General features: G+C 40.1%; 1 protein-coding gene across 1 annotated transcript in view; it reads right to left on the bottom strand.

Annotated features, from left to right (window-relative positions):
- The window catches only part of LOC126251773 (zinc carboxypeptidase-like), a 173,587-nt gene that overhangs the window by 45,786 nt on the left and 105,553 nt on the right, over positions 1-22,248 (bottom strand). Inside the window, exons 6-8 of the mRNA XM_049952396.1 lie at positions 14,765-14,925; positions 13,295-13,379; positions 12,321-12,523 (exon numbers count right to left, since the gene is read on the bottom strand). Coding sequence (XP_049808353.1) covers positions 12,321-12,523; positions 13,295-13,379; positions 14,765-14,925 — 449 coding nt within the window. The remainder of the gene's footprint in view (positions 1-12,320; positions 12,524-13,294; positions 13,380-14,764; positions 14,926-22,248) is intronic.

Below are 22,248 nucleotides of genomic sequence, written 5' to 3'. Positions count from 1 at the left end.
AAGCTTCACTGATATCGGATACTAATATGGAACTGAGGGAGACGTTCTTGTAAGTGTACGTCATGGATACAGTATTACATGAAAATTAAACATGGACTTAGGGAATCAAGAAACGAAGACATCAAAAAGTTGGGAACGTGTACCATTAAACTGTGTTAAAAACTATGTGGATATAATATCAAGTATAAAATCGAATAGTTCTAATGTGAGTGAGTTAAGATAGATTTCTACAGACGACGTTTGCCAAAAGACGGGAATGGTTAATAGAGCATTTGCTACAACATACAGGAGTGGTTAAACTGGTACTAAAAAGAGCCGTAAATATGACAACATAGTTCAAGATGGAGGGCAGCATCAAACGACGAAGGATTACTGCCTAATAAAGAGAAATATAAAAATTAAACTTGCTACTTTGGGTAGCAGGTCAATCTTCGTAATATCTCACGAAACTATTATGCGTATGTTAGCTGACTAATGGTGCAACGGCCAACATGTGGGTAGGAAATAAGACTCCTGACGTTTAAAATATGTGGAAACGTAGTCTACTCAGACATTCACATATAAAATAGGTGTTTTTGGTGAGAAGTGAATATGCCAACAGTTTTCATCCGGGTGGTGTTAATTTAATCATCGTATGAGCTTCGTTTATCTATACTGAGGGGGGACTCTCAGGTACGCCTACAACTATCGCATCCAGACGTACTCATTCCGATACCGTCGTCGGCTGGTGTGGATGCTTGATGAGTACTTGTGTATTCTACAGGATGATGAAAAAGTTCCATTACCCCTATGTATTATTATATATTACGTAGATGTTACGAATTGTTGTTTTTGTTCTTGTTGTAGGTGCTGATACAGGCTCAAATCACGGCTGATAAGTTTACTTACACCGTAGAGCAGGCTGTTCCAACCGAGCTCCAGGGAGCCGGAGCGCTCCGGAGCGCTCACTGCGGCAGCTCGGAGCTCGCGTGGAGGGGGAAAGCGAACTCACTGCCCTCTGGCCGCATGCAGCCGCAACTGATGCAATAATCCGTGTTCAATGACAGCTAAGACTAGCCGCGGAAGCCCTGTACCTCTATTGGAGCATACCTTTCTATTCATTGACAGGGATGGTCGACGGCAGTGTCTTGTATGTCATAAAGTATATAATTCTCCGAAGAGGTACAATATACTACGACATTACACACGTCTTCACGCAGCGCACTACGATCAGGTAGAAGACGTTGCACGCAGAGAACTGGTAGCCAGGCTTAAGAACGGCATACCAGGAGACGTACGTTCAAAACGGTTTCGTAATACGGAGCGTATCAAAACATGCAACATAGTTCGTGTTCTGTAATGCGTTTATCGTTTTCAGGTGAATGAGAGTGGAGAAAACACTACTGAATCTGCAATTCGAGCAAGCTACAGGGTCGCTTACATCATTGCGACGAGTGGCAAGCCGTTTACGGTGGGACCACTCGTAAAATCGTGCGTGGTAGCAATTACAGAATGTTTGTTTCCAAGGGAGGTGCAGGCAATTGAAGGGGTTTGCCTGTCGAAGCAAACAATGTCCCGTCGAATCCTGGACATGGCAGCGGATTTAGAGACACAGCTCAGGAAAAAGGTGGAGAGCTTCGTTGTAGTTTCGCTAGCGCTTGACGAAAGCACCGACATATCGGACTGACTCAGCTTGCAGTCTTTGTGCGTGGTGTCGACATGGAGCTACAAGTAACTGAAGAACTCTTGGATGTCGTACCACTCGATTACACCGCAACAGGACGTGACATTTTTGAAGCTGTTTGTGAATCAGTGGACAATATGAATTCTCCGTGGGATAAGCTCCATTCTGTAGCGACAGACGGTGCACTACAAATGATCGTGCATCACCAAAGTTTCGCTTCTCGTTTGAAAAATAAACTCAGGGACGAATTCGGGAAAGACATTTTGACTCTTCATTGTTTTATTCACCAAGAGGCACTGTGTGCTGAAACAGTAGAGCTAGGTGGCGTAATGAAAGATCTCGTGAAGTGTGTGAATTTTGTGCGGTGTCACGGTATGAATCATCACCAATTCAAGGGATTCCTGAAAGATATGGAAGCGGAGAATGGGGATATACCTTACCACAGTACAGTTCGTTGGCTGAGTCGGGGAAAAGTTCTTGATGTTTTCTTTGCCATTCGTGAGCAAATATCCCTTTTTCTCGAAATGAAAGGAGAAGAAATGCGTTGTCTGAAAGGTATAAAATGGATATCAGACCTGGCGCTCCTAGCTGACATAACTATGCATCTGAATAATTTAAATCTGTCATTGCAGGGCAAAGGGCAGGTAATCGTTGACATGCACAACCAGATCAAAGCGTTCACGGAAAAGTTACGTTTATTTGAGAGGCAGATGAGTAATGGATATTTAACGATCTTCAATCGTCTTGCTTCTTTAAAACTACCTGAAGGTACTGCTTTCGGCGATTACCAAGCAAAGTTAAAGCAGCTCATCACTTCGTTTGAAACACGATTCCGAGACCTCACTAGTTTGGAAATGGAACTTAAGGTGTTCAGCACTCCTTTTTCAGTTTCCCCCGATGACTTGTCATAGTCACTTCAGTTGGATATTATTAATTTACAAAATTCAACTTTGTTAAAAGAGATGTACTATAACACGTAGGATTTGTCACAATGCTATCGATCATTACAGCAAAAAACATTTCCCAAGCTTCACATCAATGCCGCTCAGATCATGTGCATGTTTGGATCTACGTATTGTTGTGAGAAGATTTTCTTAGCAATGAAAAGAATATAAAGTAACGAACGATCGTTTCTTCAGGAAGCAACTATGGGGGCCATCCTTCGCATTGACGCTGCGGACACTTTGACGCCTGATATTTCCGATCTTGTAATGAAAAGAAAATGTCAAACTATAGAGGCCCAATAAATTTAGAATGCAATTTCTTGTAGAACAGTTATTTTTATTTCCTGAAGATCATATTTCCTGCTGTAGTATGTCACCACATCTTAGCAGCTAAAAGTATGAGGTTGTCGATCTTGTAAGACGCAGCTGGCACTTCAAAACGCTTGCCTTGCCGCCTGCCTCAGCCAGCCACGCCACGTGCAGGAGTGCCAGCCCACTTGAATGGTCACAGCGAGCGACAGGGCTCCCTGGAGCATGGAGCACTCCGCGGCTCACAACGGAGCCGACGAGCTGGAACAGTCTGCCGTAGAGGAATGGATGGCAACGAGGACGTTGGCTCACGAATGACGCTGTGCAGGCAAATCAATAAGAGATGTTCAGTATTGTTTCACTCTCAGGTTTCAGAAAGCTTCCCCAGCAAAACCAAAAATTTTACAGTGTGAGGAAAATCTCTTTGCAGCTGGCTGCGTAAAAGGTAAGTTCTGTTCAGGACGATGACCAACAACACTGGAAACATGTGTAGGGTCTACAGCGTGTGTCGGACATTCGCCAAAAATGTCCATTCGTAAGCGGTCACAGGAATTGGAAGTTCCATACTAGATCTACATCTACGTCTCGTGGTGTGTGGCGGAGGGTACTTCTGGTACCACTAACTGATTCCCCGCCTCCTATCCTATTACACTCGCGAATGGGAGTAGAAATAATGATTGTCGGTAGGCCTATGTATTGGTTTTAATTTTTCAAATTTTATTATAATAGCAGGCAGGAATATGTTGTCCGACTCATCCTGGAAAAATGTTCTCTCGAAATTTCAATAATAAATCTTTCCGTTATGCACAACGCTTCTCTTGTCACATCCGGCAAAGGTGATTGTTGAGCCGCTCTTCGTTGTATCTTCACTTTGCTCTCTCTCTCTCTCTCTCTCTCTCTCTATCTCTCTCTCTTCTGCCGGTCATACCTGGTAAGGATCACATCCTGATGAACGGTACTAATGATCGGTGCAGAAAACTCCTTGTAAGCCATTTCCTTGATGGCTGAGTTACATTTCCTTAAGATATTTCCTATGAATCTTAATCTGACATCTACTTTATTTATATGGTCGTTCCACCTAACGCTTTGGATAGTTACTCCTACATATTTTTCGATAGATACTGTTACCATAAATTTCTTATTAATCGTTTTTATGTACAGTAGTGGCTTTCTTTTCCTTTGTATGCGTAATACGTTACATTTATTTACGTTCAGGATCAACAGCCAGAACCTGCACGATTGATCGATCCCCTGCAGATCATTCTGCAAATCAATACCATCTCTGGCATTGCTACTTTGTTATAGACAACAGCATCATCTGCGAACAGCCCTAAAGAACATCCGACGCTACTACATCATTTATATACATTGTAAACAATAACGATCCTATCACACATCCTTGGGGTGCTCCAGATTTTGCCTGTAAGTTTGTCGATTCTGTTCCTTTAAAAGTGATGTGTTGTGTTCCTTCTGTAAGGAAGTCTTGAGTCCAGTCGCAAACCTGGTCCAATATTCGATAATCTCGTATATTTTTCACTAAACGACAGTGCGGGACGTTATCAAAGGCCTTCCTGAAGTCAAAGAGCACGGCATCAACCTGAGCGCCATTGTCTACAGTATTATGCAGCTCATGGAGGAACACTACGAGATGAGTTTCGCAAGGTCCCTGTTTGCGGAATCAATGTTTATTATAACTATGGAGATCTTCGTACTCCAAAAACGTCATAATTCTGGAGCTGAACATAAAACATGTTCCATAATTCTATAAGATTGACTCGGCATTACAGAAGCATATAGAGAGAAGCATTTAAATATTAGTTTGTTACCGAATTGAGTGATAATGACATGCCAAAGGTCATCAGGTTTTTGGGCTAGTGCTGCTTTTTTTACAACTCTTCCTTTGTGGAGGAAAGGGTTTTTCCGGACAAGTGTGCAATATATCACAGTGCAAAAGTTAGAAACATTTATTTCTGGAATAAAGAAAACTCACATTTTGTAAAGAACGTGAAAACAATCCATTACATGTCATGATCTGGGATGCAATGTCTACAATCCACTTTATAGGTACGCAATTCTTTTCCGGAGCTGTGAATCAAATTGAGTATGTCACCATGTTCGATAATTGGTTTATTCCACACCTGCAGGATCGGGAACCGCGTGGTCGTGCATCGTTGCAGCAGAATGGAGCACCAGCCCATTATATTCTCAATGAGGTATTTTATGATAAACGGATTAGACGTGGTTATGTTACGAAAACGGTGGTGTACACACAGACACTCTGGAATAAATAATGAAGAATAGTCATACTACCTCAGATCTGTCCTTTGCCAAGATCGCATAATACAATGTGATCATTACAAATATGTGGACACAGGGTGGGGCTTTTTGATAACTCTATAGTATTGTGTAATCCATGAGTTTATATCGACGATGTAAATATCAAAAGGTACAACAATAATATAGTGTTTAAGTAAATGACTTAATTGACCAGGAAACCGTACGCCTAGTACTACAAGAGGGATTTTAAGATTTGACAGTAGCTACAACAAAATTCTCGTAAGTATTAATAAAAGAATTCAAGAGGTCGTTTCATTACAATCAGACAATGACGGACTTAAATAACTAGAGTAAATATTTCGCCAATCAGCTCTAAAATTATAATGACAGCTTGGGCGAATTTCATACGACTGTTACTACTGAGAAACAATTCGAATAATGCAGCCTCCAACTAATAACCGTTGCGTAAGGCTAAACAGCAGACCCCTAGAAGTCCAACTTAACACTTTGCTCAAACTCAGATTGTAGTTTACGGACAACCATGAACGCACAAATGACAAGCAGCCAGAGAGCTTAACCAACATACTTAAAGTTGCTTATACTTTTAACAAGGAAAGATGCCTAAATTCTAAGATTCTTGAAAATAAACACATAATAAGGAGACCGTTACAGCCTGTACTGCAACACCAATTAAACAAGCAGAATAGTAAATTAAACTCATGAATTCACTAGGGAGTAGTACTACGAGGCCTGTTCAGAAAGTAAGCTCCGATTGATTGCCAAATTGAAACCACAGTGAACATCAGAAATGTTTTACTTGTAACAATTAGCTACACCTTTCAGCTACTTCTCTACGTAGTCGCCGTTCTGACTTAGACGTTTGTCATAGCGTTGTACCAACTTTTCAATAGCCTCATCATAGAAGGCAGCCGCCAGTGCTTTCCGCCAATTCTCCACGCTGGCCTACACCTCGTTGTCTGTGTCAAAATGTTGTCTTCAAAGACAGCGGTTCATGTGACCAGAGATGAAACTCAGGGGGAGACAATTGCGGACTGTATTGTGGGTAATCTAACATTTCCATTTGAAAACGATGCAGGAGCATCTTCATTGCCCCTGCAGAATGCGGCTGAGAATTGTCTTGAAGAAGAAACAGCACGACAGTTATGTAATGTTAGCTGCATAGCTTCAGGCGAAATTTCTCGCCAGGCCCTCGTACTTGGCGGCAGACACTATTTTCTAGACATCTTTACGCACTCACTGCGAGCTCAGAAATGAGAAGAGCGACGTGATGCTAACTGGGGTTATACTAGAGACACTACCCAACACATCTGTGCAAAGCTTTATCGGATTTTCATAGTCGTTTCCATTTCGCGACCGATCGGAGCTTACTTTCTGAACGCCCCTCGTATTTAGAGTGCGCTCAGCCTTTGACCTACTCCCGTAGAACGTATTGCGGTCCAATACACGATAACTGCGACCAGTTTAACATAAACGGTCAAACTTTTGATTCACTGAGGCGTCTCAGACAGCACCTCCACAACAAGGCACCAACATCCCACAACGTAAAAATGTGTCTCAAACTGATTTTTTAAATTATTTTTTTAAGATCGCTTCCCGAGACGTAGCCCGGCAGGCACAAACAGCCGACGCTGCTCACAGTCAGTGACTGGTGCGTCGCGTTCCTTGCATACAACTCCGCTGGCCGTCCAAGAGGCCCTCCTGCCCCGCAACAGGCTCAGCGCTACGTGGTCACTTCCTGCACGCCGCGGTCCTTCCTTTGACCGTGCTGTTTTTGGTGGAAAGTTCCTATGGGATCAAACTGCTGAGGTCATCGGTTCCTAGCCTTACACATTACTTAATCTAACTTACGCTAAGGACAACACATACAACCAAGCCCGAAGGAGGATTCGACCCTCCGACGGGGTTAGCCGTGCCAACCGTGGCAAGGCGCCTCAAACCGCTTGGCTACCCGGCGCGGCTGGGACCCCGTGCTACTTGGAGCCAACTTCCCAACTGCGAGGCGCGCTGTCGCACCACAGAGGCGTGCTCGGACAAAGATAGCAGCAAGAGGTCACAACCGACAATAGAGAGATCTAAGCGAGCCGCACGGCTCACTACTAGCATTTGTGAGCAATCTCCGGTATGAACGCACTTTTATCAACTACAGGGTACACATATCACTAGGAAAAGAACGAAATAAAGAACTATTCAGCCAGAATGCGTGAACAGGAAATAAATATAGAACAGCGAAAGGAAAAGAGAGGCTCTATCAACACAGATATATCTGTACCATTGTTTTTTGTGTTATTGTTGTTGTTGTTGTAGTCTTCCGTCCAGAGACTGGTTTGATGCAGCTGTCCATGCTACTCTATCCTGTGCAAGCTTCTTCATCTCCCAGTACCTTCTGCAACCTACATCCTTCTGAATCTGCTTAGTGTATTTATCTCTTGCTCTCCCTCTATGATTTTTACCCTCCACGCTGCCCTGAAGTACTAAATTGGTGATATCTTGATGCCTCATAACATGTCCTACCAACCGATCCCTTCTTCTTGTCAAGGTGTGCCACAAATATCTCTTCTCCCTAATTCTATTCAGTACCTCCTCATTAGTTATGTGATCTACCCATCTAATCTTCAGCATTCTTCTGTAGCACCACATTTGGAAAGCTTCTATTCTCTTCTTGTCCAAACTATTTATCATCCACGCTTCACTTCCGTACATGGCCACACTCCATACAAATACTTTCAGAAACGACTTCCTGACACTTAAATCTATACTCGATGTTAACAAATTTCCCTTCTTTAGAAACGCTTTCCTTGCCATTGCCAGTCTACATTTTATATCCTCTCTACTCGTGAAACACAGTTAGCTCCTTATTCTCAAGGAGTAATGAGTGCTGTCAAAAGGGATATTAAACTGATTCCACGGTTTTGGATTATTAGAAGACTTTGACGCCGTTCCTGACAATGGCCTTCTAATCAAATTACATGCCTACGGAATATCGTCTCATTTGTGCCACTGGATTCATGATTTCCTATGAGAAAGGTCACAGTTCGTACTGAGTAATGTAAAGTCACCGAGTAAAACAGAAATACTACCTGGTGTTCCCCAAGGAAATGTTATAGGCTCTCTGCTATTCCTGGTCTACGTAAACGACTTAGGAGACAATCTGAAGAGTACTTGTTTGCTGATGACGCTGCCATTTATCGTCTTCCGAAGTCCTCAGATTTTCAAAGCCAGCTGCAGAACGATTTAGGCAAGATATATCTATGGTACAAAAATTGGCAATTGGTTTTAAGTAATGAAAAGCCTGGAATCATCCACTTGAGTACTAACGGAAATCTGCTAAATTTCGGTTTCATGATAAATGACACGAATCTAAATGCTGTGAATCTAGCTAAATACTTACAATTACAATTAACAATAATTTAAAACTGCATCAGCTAGGATTGATGGAGGACATCAAAAAGTTGAAAGTAGAACGGCTCGTTTTTTATTATTACGAAATATGGAAAAGAGTGTCACGGACATGATGAGCGAATTGTGGCGGCAGTCATTAAGACAAAGGCGTTTATCGTTCCGGTGGAACCTTCACTTGGCATTTCAATCACCACCCTTTTTCTCCAAAAGTGAAAATATTTCACTGTTGTCCAACTACTTAGGGATGAATGATCATCAAATATAACAAGAGAAATGAGAGCTCGATCGGAAAGATTTGTTGTTGTTGTGGTCTTCAGTCTTGAGACTGGTTTGATGTAGCTCTCCATGCTACTCTATCCTGTGCAAGCTCCTTCATCTGTTTAGTGTATTCATCTCTTGGTCTCCCTCTACGATTTTTACCCTCCACGCTGCCCTCCAATACTAAACTGGTGATCCCTTGATGCCTCAGAATATGTCCTACCAACCGATCCCTTCTTATAGTCAAGTTGTGCCATAAACTTCTCCCCAATCCTATTCAGTACTTCCTCATTAGTTATGTGGTCTACCCATCTAATCTTCAGCATTCTTCTGTAGCACCACATTTCAAAAGCTTCTATTCTCTTCTTGTCCAAACTATTTATCGTCCACGTTTCACTTCCATACATAGCTACACTCCATGACCATCATCAGTTATTTTGCTCCCCAAATAGCAAAACTCATTTACTACTTTAAGTGTATCATTTCCTAATCTAATTCCCTCAGCATCACCCGACTTAATTCGACTACATTCCATTACCCTCGTTTTGCTTTTGTTGATGTTCATCTTATATCCTCCTTTCAAGACCCTGTCCATTCCGTTCAACTCCTCTTCCAAGTCCTTTGCTGTCTCTGACAGAATTACAATGTCATCGGTAAACCTCAAAGTTTTTATTTCTTCTCCCATGCGCTTTTCGAGAGTGGAACAGTAGAGAAATAGCTTGAAGATGGATCGATGAACCCATTTCCAGGCATGAATTACAGAGTAATCATGTAGATTTAGATTGAGACGGGGTCTCTGGGCCAACAATGATATACGATTATTATCATAGTACAAACAAGGAATGTAGTTAAATATTGCATTAGGACTATGTTCGTAAAATTTTTCAGTTGATCATAGTTTTAACGATTTTTCTGTACTTTGTATTTCAATAATTCCATTCACTGCCCTAATTTATTTACTGAAGTTTAAGTATTTGTACTTGATAATTTTGCTAAACTGCATAAACACAGGAAATGGCTCCTGAGAAGATAAAGAGAACCAGTGCATCCGTTTTGATGTACAGGGTGATTTTGATAAATGTGGGCAAACTGCAACAAACTATCCCTAAGATGATAAGGAATAAAAGTGGTCATATAGTCATATGGCCAGGATTGCGTTGTACGGGAGGTTCATGTACTTCAAATTAGAGATAAAAGGTATGTAATACCTTTGAAAGCCCACATGTAAACACACCAGATATGTGCGAATGTCTCCTCTGTACTAGTGTTTCAGTGGAATGGTAGCAGCGAATCACCAACACTGAGACACTCTCAACAAGCGGGTGGGGACTATTCGCAACTGTCTCATGGGACTAGTCATCCGTTCATCACGTCTGACAGGCGAAACACATCTGCTCTTCCTGCTTGTGATCCTCTCTCCTTTTCTGGTGCCTTATATGGTACGAAGAGTGAGGTGGGTGCTACATGCTCCAGCTCACTTCTGAATTTCTGTGCGGATGTAAATCGACAACATTTACTGTACCTCGACCACACATTGAGGCTGAACTGGTGTTGATGGTCTGCTGCAACAATATCACCAAAATGCTAGTACAGAGAGACTATTCACAGTTACCTGCTGTGCTCTCATGTATGTTTTCAGTCTCTGATACCAGCAAAGATATTTTATCTCCAGCTTCAGGTGGGTGTACCGCCTTTGGAACACATTCCCACACATTTTCATATGTCCATAGCGTCTCTCTTGCGACGTATCCACTTAGCGATCTTTTCCTGCTGTTTGTTCCCGTTTATCATAATTGCCCTATGTATCAAAACTGATACACAGATGCAGAATATTAGTAATCGAAAAACTTAATACGAAATTGCAATGTTGAAAGAATGCCGTAGCACATAACAAAATGATAGTTCAAAATGTTCTTGACGTACAGAAAATTTAAAGAGTTTTCCAAGAGCGTGCAATCTTGATCAGTTAGAGATATACAAATTGTTTTCCGCTTTTGTGTGTATTGGGGAGACACTGAAATATTGCCGACACTAAATATATGGAAAATTAAAAGTTTCAGGCAGTCGCAGGAAACTGATAATCCGAATCCTGTTAATAATAGTTTCCTCTCAGTTGTTACTGTATAAGTAACAACAGGAAAACAAATTGCATTTCTGTACAAAATGTCAAGCGAGTCATTCAATGCGTGTTTCATTTGTTGTCTTTTCGTGAAAGAAAAGTGTTAACTACCTTGGTGGCATCATTTTAATACAATTGAGTGAGGTTTTGGATAATAGTGACGTCGTTTCTAACGCATCTAAGAAACATGAGAGAAGAACGAAATTTTTTCTTTCTTTACGATGACTTTTTTATATTGTAACCGCTTAAGGTAAATTGTACGCAGTCAAACGAAGTATGAAAACATAAAACTTTGAAGTCTTAAACAAATATCGAAGTTTAGGTTACATTCTATTTTTGTTACTTAGCTTTTTCTATTTATATGAGTCATTGCTGGAGCACGTTGAGCGAATCATCCATATTAACGCTCTATAATAAAAACTCCGCTTTTTAAAGGAGAATATATAAGTCTGTATGAAAACCTAGTTATTCAACTGGTTGGCAAGAGCACCGTCAGTGCCTGCTCAAGTAATTCTTGATTAAATCAATATATATTTGTAAATTAATTCTGGCTTCACGAGTGATTTTCCCGTATTCACATTTCAATCTGTCCAGTATCCTTTACCAAATATCATCTCAATGCGACATCCCATGTATTCTAAAAGTAATTTATTATGCAATACCCTGTCTGTTACAGCCTCCCGCAGTACAGAGCTATGCTTATCAATTTGTAACTCGAAACTTCGTAAAGGAAGTTTAACGAGCTGTGACAACGTGAAGCTTTTATGTATGTGGAAATCAGTGAGGCCCTTTAACTCGGTCAACTGGCCTTATAGATAAACCAGTGGAAATATTGCCATCGTAGTCAGATGTGTGTTTACTTTTTCAGTCTTTGACGTATGTAGTTTTCTGGACTGGTACAAACACATTCTTTGCACAGGTTTTCCCTACAAGAAATGACGTATGTGCGCTGTCACGTAGTCATGTAGTAGACATATGCTGCCAGCTTTTAACTTCTACATTAATTATTTTGTTTTACCTATATTGTGTCCACCGCAAGACCAGTTTAATTCATAATTCAGATAACGAAGTCCGGGACTTTACTTTGCAACTTTATACTGGGGTTTATATTGACCAAGAAGTAAGTACACAATTATTTAATGTCTTCAAACGAATGTCGCTAATGTTTCAGTTTGGACTTAATATTCTGCAGCTAAAGTCTGCTACGTAAATGGTTAATTATCTGCTAGTGACTGCAATAGTGTTACAAAGTCAGATCGAGTGACGCTAACAAACAGAACAAAATAAATACGCCGGTCCTGATTCAATAATGCTGTCACACAAGACTCACCAGGTCGTCGTAGTTCGGTGCTGTCACGCTGTATAAGCCATAAGGGAACATGAGCATCTGTCCGTAACTGTGGAAGTCTAGGTAGACCTGGAAGTCGTCGCCCAGACTCGCCAAAAACTCTGAGAAGGTCCTCGTTTCAACCTCGGAGAAGGGTTCTGGACCGGCGAAGTCCGATGAACACACCGTGGAGCTGGCACCTTCTTCTGTTGGTGAGGAAACACATATGCTTGTGAACACATGATTACTGAGGCCATTTATTCGTGTATCTATGCAGTTGCTTCTAGATTTATGAGAGCGTTTCTTCGTTGTAGCAAACTACAGAATTAACACCTTTACCCTAGATATAGCTAGAAAATACCAATGACATGCATATTTAAACTCAAAGAGAATTACAGTGTGTAAAGATGAAAGGGATGGAGTTCTCTAGCTGTCAATGATTTGCTGTTGTTCTCGTATGTTCAATGACTGGGGTCTCGCCGCATTGGTCTGTTCTGTACAAGTCTCTTCGTCGTTGCGGACCTATTACAACCAACACCCATTTCAGTTATCCCCTCAGCTCTCATATCGACGTTGGTTGAACCTCTTACCGCACTTTTCACTACGTGTCCTATGGCAATTAGCCTAGAATAAAGTTAAAGGATAATGCCAATGGACACTCGTATCTAAATCCTGGAACATGTTTTCGTGATCTGGCAACTGATAATTAGTGCCCGAGTTAAAGATTGATGTGTTTGGTTGAATAGAAAAAAGACGAAAGTCACCTACATACACGTATAATTTATCCTTAATTATGTGTAATACTCATTTTAGTTTCCAGTATTGGAGAATCGTAAATACTATCAACGTTAGGAAGGTTATTTAATTCCTGCACCACTGTGTACAAAGACACAGAGATAATTACGTTCACTAGATACCAATGAACATACGAGTATTGTGAAAGGGGGACCAGTACTTGCTGTAGATTCAAAACTTACCTCCCCAGTGGAAGTCCCAGTTACGATTCGGGTCAGCCCCGTAGCACGGCGTGTATGGGGTGCGAGTCCCGCGCCAGTTGCGATCCTGCGGACAGATGTCAGTTCTGAGCACGACAGCTGGGTAGCATTTGTACTTTACATCAGCTCCCGTAGTCTAGAAGCTACTGAGAAACTCCAAGGCAGAGGCTACTTTCTAAACTTCCTGATAGATCAAAACTTTATGCGGGACTGCGTTTCGAACCCGAAACTTCGCACTTCCCTGCCAATGGTCTTACTGACTGAGTGATTCAGGCATGACTCGTGGCCTATCCTCACAGCATCAATTATGCAACGCCTTTTTCTAGCTACGTCCACTACATGCAAGGTTACCTGTATAATTTTCTATCCTACTCGGACATAAACTGAAAATCTCTGTGCTCACTCTCAAGGACAGTCTGAAGAAACAGGCACTTTCATGTGTAACGTCAGACATCACTTTGGCTAGAGATATTGTACTACTTGCGTTTGTTGATGTGGGAGGGGGAGGGGACAGCAACGATTATAGAGTGAATGTATTACTGTCACTACAACGCACCAGCATACACTGTAATTAAAATTATTTCATAGCATAAATATACATTGTTCTGTTTCAGAACTGGTCATAACAACATGTAAAACATATTTTCCATCATTCTAGGAATCAATGTATTGGTTAACATTATGGGCCGCTGTGCATACATCTATCTACTGAAAACACTCTTCAGTTGCTCATATGCATTACGAAATATGCGAGGTGACAGTTTAGAGTTATTCGTCACGTACACAGATACACCCAAGACAAGGTGTCAGTAGCCTACGTTTATCTTCATTGGCGCTCCGGATGCTTCTTGAAACGGCGAAACAAGTTTTAGTGCACTGTCATGAAAACCTCTGGCCGGAATTTTGGAATATGTTTCTGAAAATATATTTCACTGAGTGACAGCTATTTCAATTTTTTTAGGTTTCCATTCATACAACACAGTGTGGTCAAAGAAATAAGTTTAGGAAGCAATACTCTAAATAAACAAATATTCCGAGTTCTATCTGGAGTTAATTGGACCAGAAAGAAAAACAACGACATTATATTCTAGAGTTAATGTCGTAATCTGTAACAAATCAAATGGCTCTGAGCACTATGGGACTTAACTTCTGAGATCATCAGTCCCCTAGAACTTAGAACTACTTAAACCTAACTAACCTAAGGACATCACACACATCCATTCCCGAGGCAGGATTCGAACCTGCGACCGTAGCGGTCGCGCGGTTCCAGACTGTAGCGTCTAGAACCGCTCGGTCACTCCGGCCAGCAATCTGTAGCATCACATTAACTAAATTCTTATTGTCATTCCGAACTGGACTTACATACCCTATATATTCGATTAATTCAACAAAACTGAATAGCATACAGACTATTAACCCGATAAATTTGATAAAGTTTAGCGTGATACTCACCGTGGTCCAAGTGTATACGTATCCATCAGGGTTGAGGTTAGGGAAGACGTAAAAGTTAAACTGCCTCACGGTGTCCCTTACGGCCGAGTCATTGGTGGTCAGTATCTGATTGATGATCCACGTAGCGGTGGCGGGTCCAATCCACTCACCAGCATGGATGCCTGCCAAGTCACATTTGTAATAATTCCGATCAGAATTAGTAATGTGTGTCAATGAAAAATTTACTGAAAAAAGAATCGTTTAAACAAGAAAGCCCAGTGAGTTTTAATAAATAATCCAGTGATTACGGGTTTGATGCCAGATGACAAAACAATCTTGTTCCTGTTACTTGATGGGACACTCACTGCCGTGTAAGTTTTACGAATATGACGGAAGCTATTCTTCATTATCACTACATGATTCATCGTGAAAAAGTTTAATTTTCTCACCTGCTGCTTGTGCATGTACACTACCTGACAAAAAAAGTGAAGTATCTAGAAGACCTCATCAGATGCCAATGTAAGTTCGTCTGTATACACACCATTGACAGGCAAATAAATGACTTGATTTGCAATTCTCTGTGACAGGTAGAGTGCACCGGTGTGATTTCTGTTTAGTAGTGCTACCAGACTTGGTGGCGTATAAAATGGGAAGACCATCGTAAAGGACTCGTAGATGCCGCGTAATCATGTGAGAAAGCATTATCAGCAACTGACGGAGTTGGAAAGCGAGTAGCGATTGAGCGGTCTGTCAGTCGCCCTTAGGAGTTGCGGGCGGTCAACGCCTATCTCTCGTTAGGTTAACGCCGGAAGGTCTGGCGGCTTTGTCTTCTGTGGTAGGAACAGCTATGTAGTGTTCAGCTACTAACGGAACTTTCGTAGAAAAGAAATCCCAAGAAATCAACACTGAACTTCAATAGTAGTGACTTTTCTGTCCGACAGTAACTATAAAGATGTACATAGATGGTGCACAAGGACTGCACTAAGATTCAAGTCCAATGAGAGTTATGGTGAAACCAGTTCTACATCGCTGGCTGTAGACTGAAACTTAACATCAGGATTGATGGTCACGAAGTCAATGAAGTTAAGGAATTCTTCTACCTAGACAGTAAAATAAACAATGACGGACGGAGCTAGGAGGACATCAAAAGGAGACTCGCTATGGCAAAAAAGGCATTTCTGGCCAAGAGAAGTCTACTAATATCAAATACCGACCTTAATTTGAGGAAGAAAATTTCTGAGGATGTACGTCTGGAGTACAGCATTGCATGGTAGTGAAACATGGACTGTGGGAAAACCGGAACAGAAGAGAATCGAAGCATTTGAGATGTGGTGCTATAGACGAATGTTGAAAATTAGGTGGACTGATAAGGTAAGGAATGAGGAGGTTCTACGCAGAATCGGAGAGGAAAGGAATATGTGGAAAACACTGATAAGGAGAAGGGACAGGATGATAGGACATCTGCTAAGACATGAGGGAATGAATTCCATGGTACTAGAGGGAGCTGTAGAGGGCAGAAACTGCAGAGGAAGACAGAGATTGGAATACGTCAAGCAAATAATTGAGGACGTAGGTTGCAAGTGCTACTCTGAGATGAAGAGGTTAGCACAGGAAAGGAATTCGTGGCGGGCCGCATCAAACCAGTCAGTAGACTGATGACCAAAAAAAAAAAAGACTGACAAAGTTCAAAGTTTCGACAACCACATGACTGACGCCGAATTATCTCTCTCTTCAAGCAACGCGTCAGTGTTTCATAGACTAGGATCTCTGTTCTCTAACTTCTCATGTGGCGTCGACAGTCGGACAATAACGCGTGACAGTTTTCCGAGAGCATCACAGAATATCCAAAGCTTTCCCTTCTCCTTTCTTGTGTGGTTGAGAGGGACGGTTCCTTGCCTTTTATGGTACACGTAATAATAATAACTGTCCACTGTACGTCATTTGGTGTGGCAGGTCTCACTGTTGCTACGTCTTCTTTGCTTGTCTGGGTCTGTCTGCTCAGACGCCTTGTTTCTTATGCTGGGAACGCTGAGTTCCCAGCATAAGAAACGTGAGGTATGAATTCTCACGAGGGCGAGTTAGCAACCACACGCTTACAACAGGCCTGATTCACATGTGTGTACACATAAGGAATTATATATGGGTGTTTTATAATGAAGTAATTGGCTACAAGAAAATGTAAAAGTTTTAATAATTAAAAAAAAATATATATAATTTCTTAGAGAGCATCACAGAATATCCAAAGCCTTCCCTTCTCCTTTCTTGTGTGGTTGAGAGGGACGGTTCCTTGCCTTTTATGCTACACGTAATAGTAATAACTGTCGACTGTACGTCATTTGGTGTGGCAGGTCTCACTGTTGCTACGTCTTCTTTGCTTCAGTCTAGGTCTGTCTGCTCAGACGCCTTGCTTCAGCGTTCTCAGCATAAGAAACATGAGGTATGAATTCTCACGAGGGCGAGTTAGCAACCACACGCTTACAACAGGCCTGATTCACTTGTGTGTACACATACGGAATTACATATGGGTGTTTTATAATGAAGTACGGCGTTTTCTTACTTTTTTACATTTGTGTATATATGTTTTCTACAATTTTTAAATATAAATACAATGATTATGGGATACTCTTCCAAACCATTATTGTCGTACATCGCATAGAGATGCAGCTGGCTACTTTTTATGTAAAAAGCACAAAAATGTTTTTCACCACTCTCATAATGTGCGTAGGTTGTGATCCTTCTCCAGGTAACCTTCTAGGTAGAGCAACCACAGCTATGAGTATTCATCTTGGATATTAATAAGCTGCTTCAGCTGTATTTACTCCTTTATTTTTAGATTACTGACGGTTTCATGGCACTAAAAGCCACATCGTCAGGTGAACATCTGTGTAACAATAAAATCAGAAAAATAACAACCTTGAGACAGCCACTGATATAACTTACTAAAATTATTTTAAGTTTTAAAAATTTATAGAAAGCTATTAAAACTTTTACGTGAGATAATTAAAAAGTTTTTACTCACTTAACTAAAAGATTAGTGCTAAAACGCTCGGAATTTGTACTCAACATTCGTTGTCGATTAAAACAAAACATCGTTAAAAGGCGGTATATCATTCAGTAAAAACAGCCTGATTCCAATCCAATATGGTGGATGAGTCTTAAACAAATTATACTGTAATGATTCATTGTTAGGGTGTAAATAAATAAAACACCTTTAACACTTAATTCGCCGCTAGCATACAAAACCGAGAATTGGTTACAAGAAAATGTAAAAGTTTTAATAATTTTAAAATTTAAAAAAAAATTTTAATATAATTTCTTAGATTTATCATATCAGATGTTGTCTCAGGACTGTTATTCCTTCTGGTTTTGTTGTTATACAGATGTTCACCTGAAGATGTGGCTTTTGCTGCCATGAAACCGGAAATGATGTAAAAACAAAGGAATCTGCATTATCGGTGCAATTTTGTCGCTGTGTGTTCAATCTTGAACTGGTCAGTGCGTCTTGTACGAACTATTTTGTATACCATCACACCTCTAAATTCATTTCAAGCTTAGAGATTAGCGCATATTATCACTTTATCGTTACGGCAGGAAGACTTGTCAGCAAGGGAAATTGCCCATCGAATTGGCGTACACAATAGCAGTGTCATTCAACAATTGTACCCCTATCGTACGACCAAAAAAGACTACTTCTTAGTGGTCACCGGAGGTTAACAGTGGCTAATGTCTGCTGCCATCAAAATATGGCTCGTAGGTACCCTGAAGAGAGCTCCTGCCTTCTTGAAAGTAAATATGAAGGGCGAAGTCGATCCTGACAATACCCAGCCATCACCAGTCTTTGTTCCTAACATCCATTACGAGCAACGGTATATACCACCAACACTGTGATGCGCGCAGATGGTGGGCAAAGGAACTCCTGTGATGGAAAGTGGATCAGTGATGTTGGGTTATTTTCACTGATGAATGTAGTATTTATCCGACATCTGATGATCCAGGAAGAAGAGGAAACAGGCGACGAGCTACCACTGCACATTATAACATTTTAGGATACACATTCAGCAGGGATGCGATTAACGCCTGTTTTGGGCCAGTATTGTGTACAGATGTGGCATGGCTTTCACTACAACCAAAGGTAATATGAGAGCTTATCTTGTGTTGGTGGTCAAGTTTTTCCAAGACATCATCCTCAAATCTGTGAAAATATTAAATACATGTTTCGATCTTGTTTTGTCTTTTGGAATATTTCTTGATGAAATGGAAAGTTTGAAAAATAAATAAATTTATTTATTCTGATTTCTTTAATTTATTATGCCCACTAATATAAACATTTTTAGCTCTAGTTTTTAATTCGATTACTCTCATATTATTAAGATTCCTTGTAGGAATAAGTAAATTATGCACTACAATTAAATTATCATGCTTACTTAATCTGTTGGAATCAGTAATATTACTTCTTCTCCAATAATCACACAAATAGGCCACAGTGCATTGTTCCACTTTGGGCTATTACTTAATATAAAAGTTTTATGAAGGAATTTTAAAAAGAGGCTCAGCCAGTTTTTTTTATTTTTGATATATTCTGTAGTAGATTTCATACATTTACGTGTATGTTTATCTCTATACAATGGATTTGGGCAAAAACATTCTGTTTCTTTAATCTCTTGACAATCAACACATTTTTTGAGTGTGTTATCAGTGTCAGTCTGTCATTCGCCATACTTCATCGGCAACAGTATCTTCAAATGTTTTTAACTCAGAATTCGTTAAAGTGATTTTTATAACCTCCACTCACACAGGAATTTGCTTACTATTGTATACTCTTACGTGATATTCATTTTACATAGTCTGCAAATTGCCCTGTAACCACCTTTTGCATATTTTTGTGAAGTAAAATTGTCAACTGACTTTTCAGTTTTTCAAAATTTACAGTTTTGATTTAATGTGCTCCATTCATATAGGAAAAGTTTTTGGAAGGAAAAAGTAAAATTTTCTAGTTAATAAACATAGATCAGCTATACCAGCTTTAAATACTTCTTTTGTGAATGCATTATATTCATAGTATTGTCCTGAAAGAAATACATCAAACCATTAATGTACCTAAGTACAGAATTCATTCCAGTATGCCCTTCTGGAAGTTCTCTAGTTGTAACATCTCTAGTTTTATATTTAAAATTGCATTCATCTATGGCCATATAGGAAAGTTCATTAAGGAATAATACATGATTAACTGTGAAATCTTATGTAATCCCCTACTGGATATTGACTTAGGATAGCCTGGTATTAACTTTAATGTATAAAAATATACGATGTATAGCATATTGACACAAATAAAATAAACTTCTTCTTTAATATATTTCATCTATTTTTTTGTATATCGTGTTTGAGGAATGTTAACCAGTTATTTATTAGCTATGATCTCATATCACTACCAATCCTCAACGACTTTCGATAAAATATTTATAAAATCCCATTCACAAATGATGCATGATTGTACACAGACTGTGTACTGAGCCCATCAGGGCGATCGAACTTCTTCATCTAACATAAAGATTCATTTGGTTTAGATGAAGGAACTGGAATTCCTTATGGTTTTTATGGCTGTGTTGTTGTCAGTATTTTTTTGAATAGAGTCGATGTCATCTCGAGATAGTTCTAAATGTGAACCACCATAGTATGGATACATTGTTGCTGTATCAACATCTGTGTATTTTAAAATTAAAGCATGACCAGTTTCATGAACGAAAACGTCAAACAGATTTGCTTTACCCTTATCAATCTCCAAGTATTACAACTCTTTGTCATCCATATGCATTTCCACTGGATCATTATTCATAGTTGGTAAACATGTATGACCTAAGACATTATTACCATTTCTGTCTAGATGCTTTGGACAACAGTAACCATACATTTAATAACTATGTACTCATCTGTTATTTATAATTAAAATATCAGGGTTTTTGTTATCTTGATGAAACCGAAAGCAAATATACTTTTGTAATATATTAAATGTGATTTTTGCTACTTGTAATACCTTTTTAGCCATACCTTTATAATACCATTTTATATTTCTCTTATTGCATTTATACCTAGCAATTCTATAGTCAGTATTTATGTGTGGAATGAAATATCAATAAAACTTATCTAAATACATCTCTCACTTGAGTAAGTTTTGTTTCATTCTCAGTATCTATCAATATTCGTTCAAATATTTCATTGGTTTACTCTTTTCTCATGAAACTGCTATTTTCATGTACAACATTAGTAGAAAGAAGTATTATAAGATTTTGTTAAAAGGAAGTTTCCATGCTCTGGATCCAGAGGTGTATGCTGGCAGTAGTTTACCTACAACAAGGATCACTCAAGCCAGACAGGCTGAAGGGGAGGGGCCAGACAAAGTGTGTCCCACAATGGCCTTTCCGTCCTCAGTGTCCTATGCTCATCCTATTCCTGCCTTATCCTTTTTTCTACCATTCTTTGTCATAAGTAAAGAGTGGCGTGGACAGGACCCATTAGCCATAGTGAAGCAATGTGTCTAGAGGTGACAAGCATGAATAATAAGCCTCTCAAGAAAACAACTTGGGTAGTATCTTGGAGAGTGGCTTTCCTCAGCCCACAAAGAATAATCTTCAACCGAGCATCGAGGAAAATTTCCCTGAATGCAATACCCCAGGTAGTAATCAATAAACTGTCACCGAAAGTGCCCTTAGCCGACCTTTAGATTCTGAGGAGTCTGCACTAAAGTGCTTTGAGGATGAGTCGAACCATCCTGAAATCACTGGATGTAAACTCAGACCAAGGCGGCAAAGCTTCTTCAGAACATTTAATCTTAATTCACTGCTAAAAGTGGGTAAACTGAAACATCTGACCGTTTCACTAATACAATACAAAATAGTATTGACAGCAGTACAGGAAACCAGATTCACAGATGATCATGCCATCGAGTCCCAAGGATATAGAATCCTCAAAGGAAAAGTGGATCTGTGCGTGATGAAGAACCTAAGACACTTAGGTACTAGATTTATAATCAGTCAGAAGATACTGGATTCAGTGATTGACTTCACCTCTCGAAGCAGTTGTGTATCCATCCTCTCCCTCAAACGTGATAACAAGGGCTACAGTGCAGTACGTACATTCCCCAACCAACCAGAACAACAGACGCAATCCACACAGAACTGAAAATTTCTGGGAAGACTTATAAGATATTCTCTCTAAAGTTTCAGAGACACACACCAACATACTGCTTGGTGACTTAAATGCCCAACTGGAAGGAGGGAAAAAGTACAGAAATATAGTGGGCAACTATCCAGCACATACGAGAGCTACCCACAATGGAGCACGATTGGTGGATCTTTGTAGGACTTTTGGGTTGTTCATGTCAAACACTTGCCAAAGAATCAGAGGGCTTCGGTTTGACCTAACACCAACTTGGGTGAACTCCAACTAGATCATGTGGCCATTTCAAGAAAATCTCAGAAGAAAAAACAAGTCCTGAAGGTATTAATAAG

This window comes from Schistocerca nitens, chromosome 4 (genome assembly GCF_023898315.1).
Source record: "Schistocerca nitens isolate TAMUIC-IGC-003100 chromosome 4, iqSchNite1.1, whole genome shotgun sequence".
In the NCBI taxonomy this organism is placed as follows: Eukaryota; Metazoa; Arthropoda; class Insecta; order Orthoptera; family Acrididae; genus Schistocerca; species Schistocerca nitens.
This window is presented reverse-complemented; position numbering and strand designations above follow the sequence as displayed.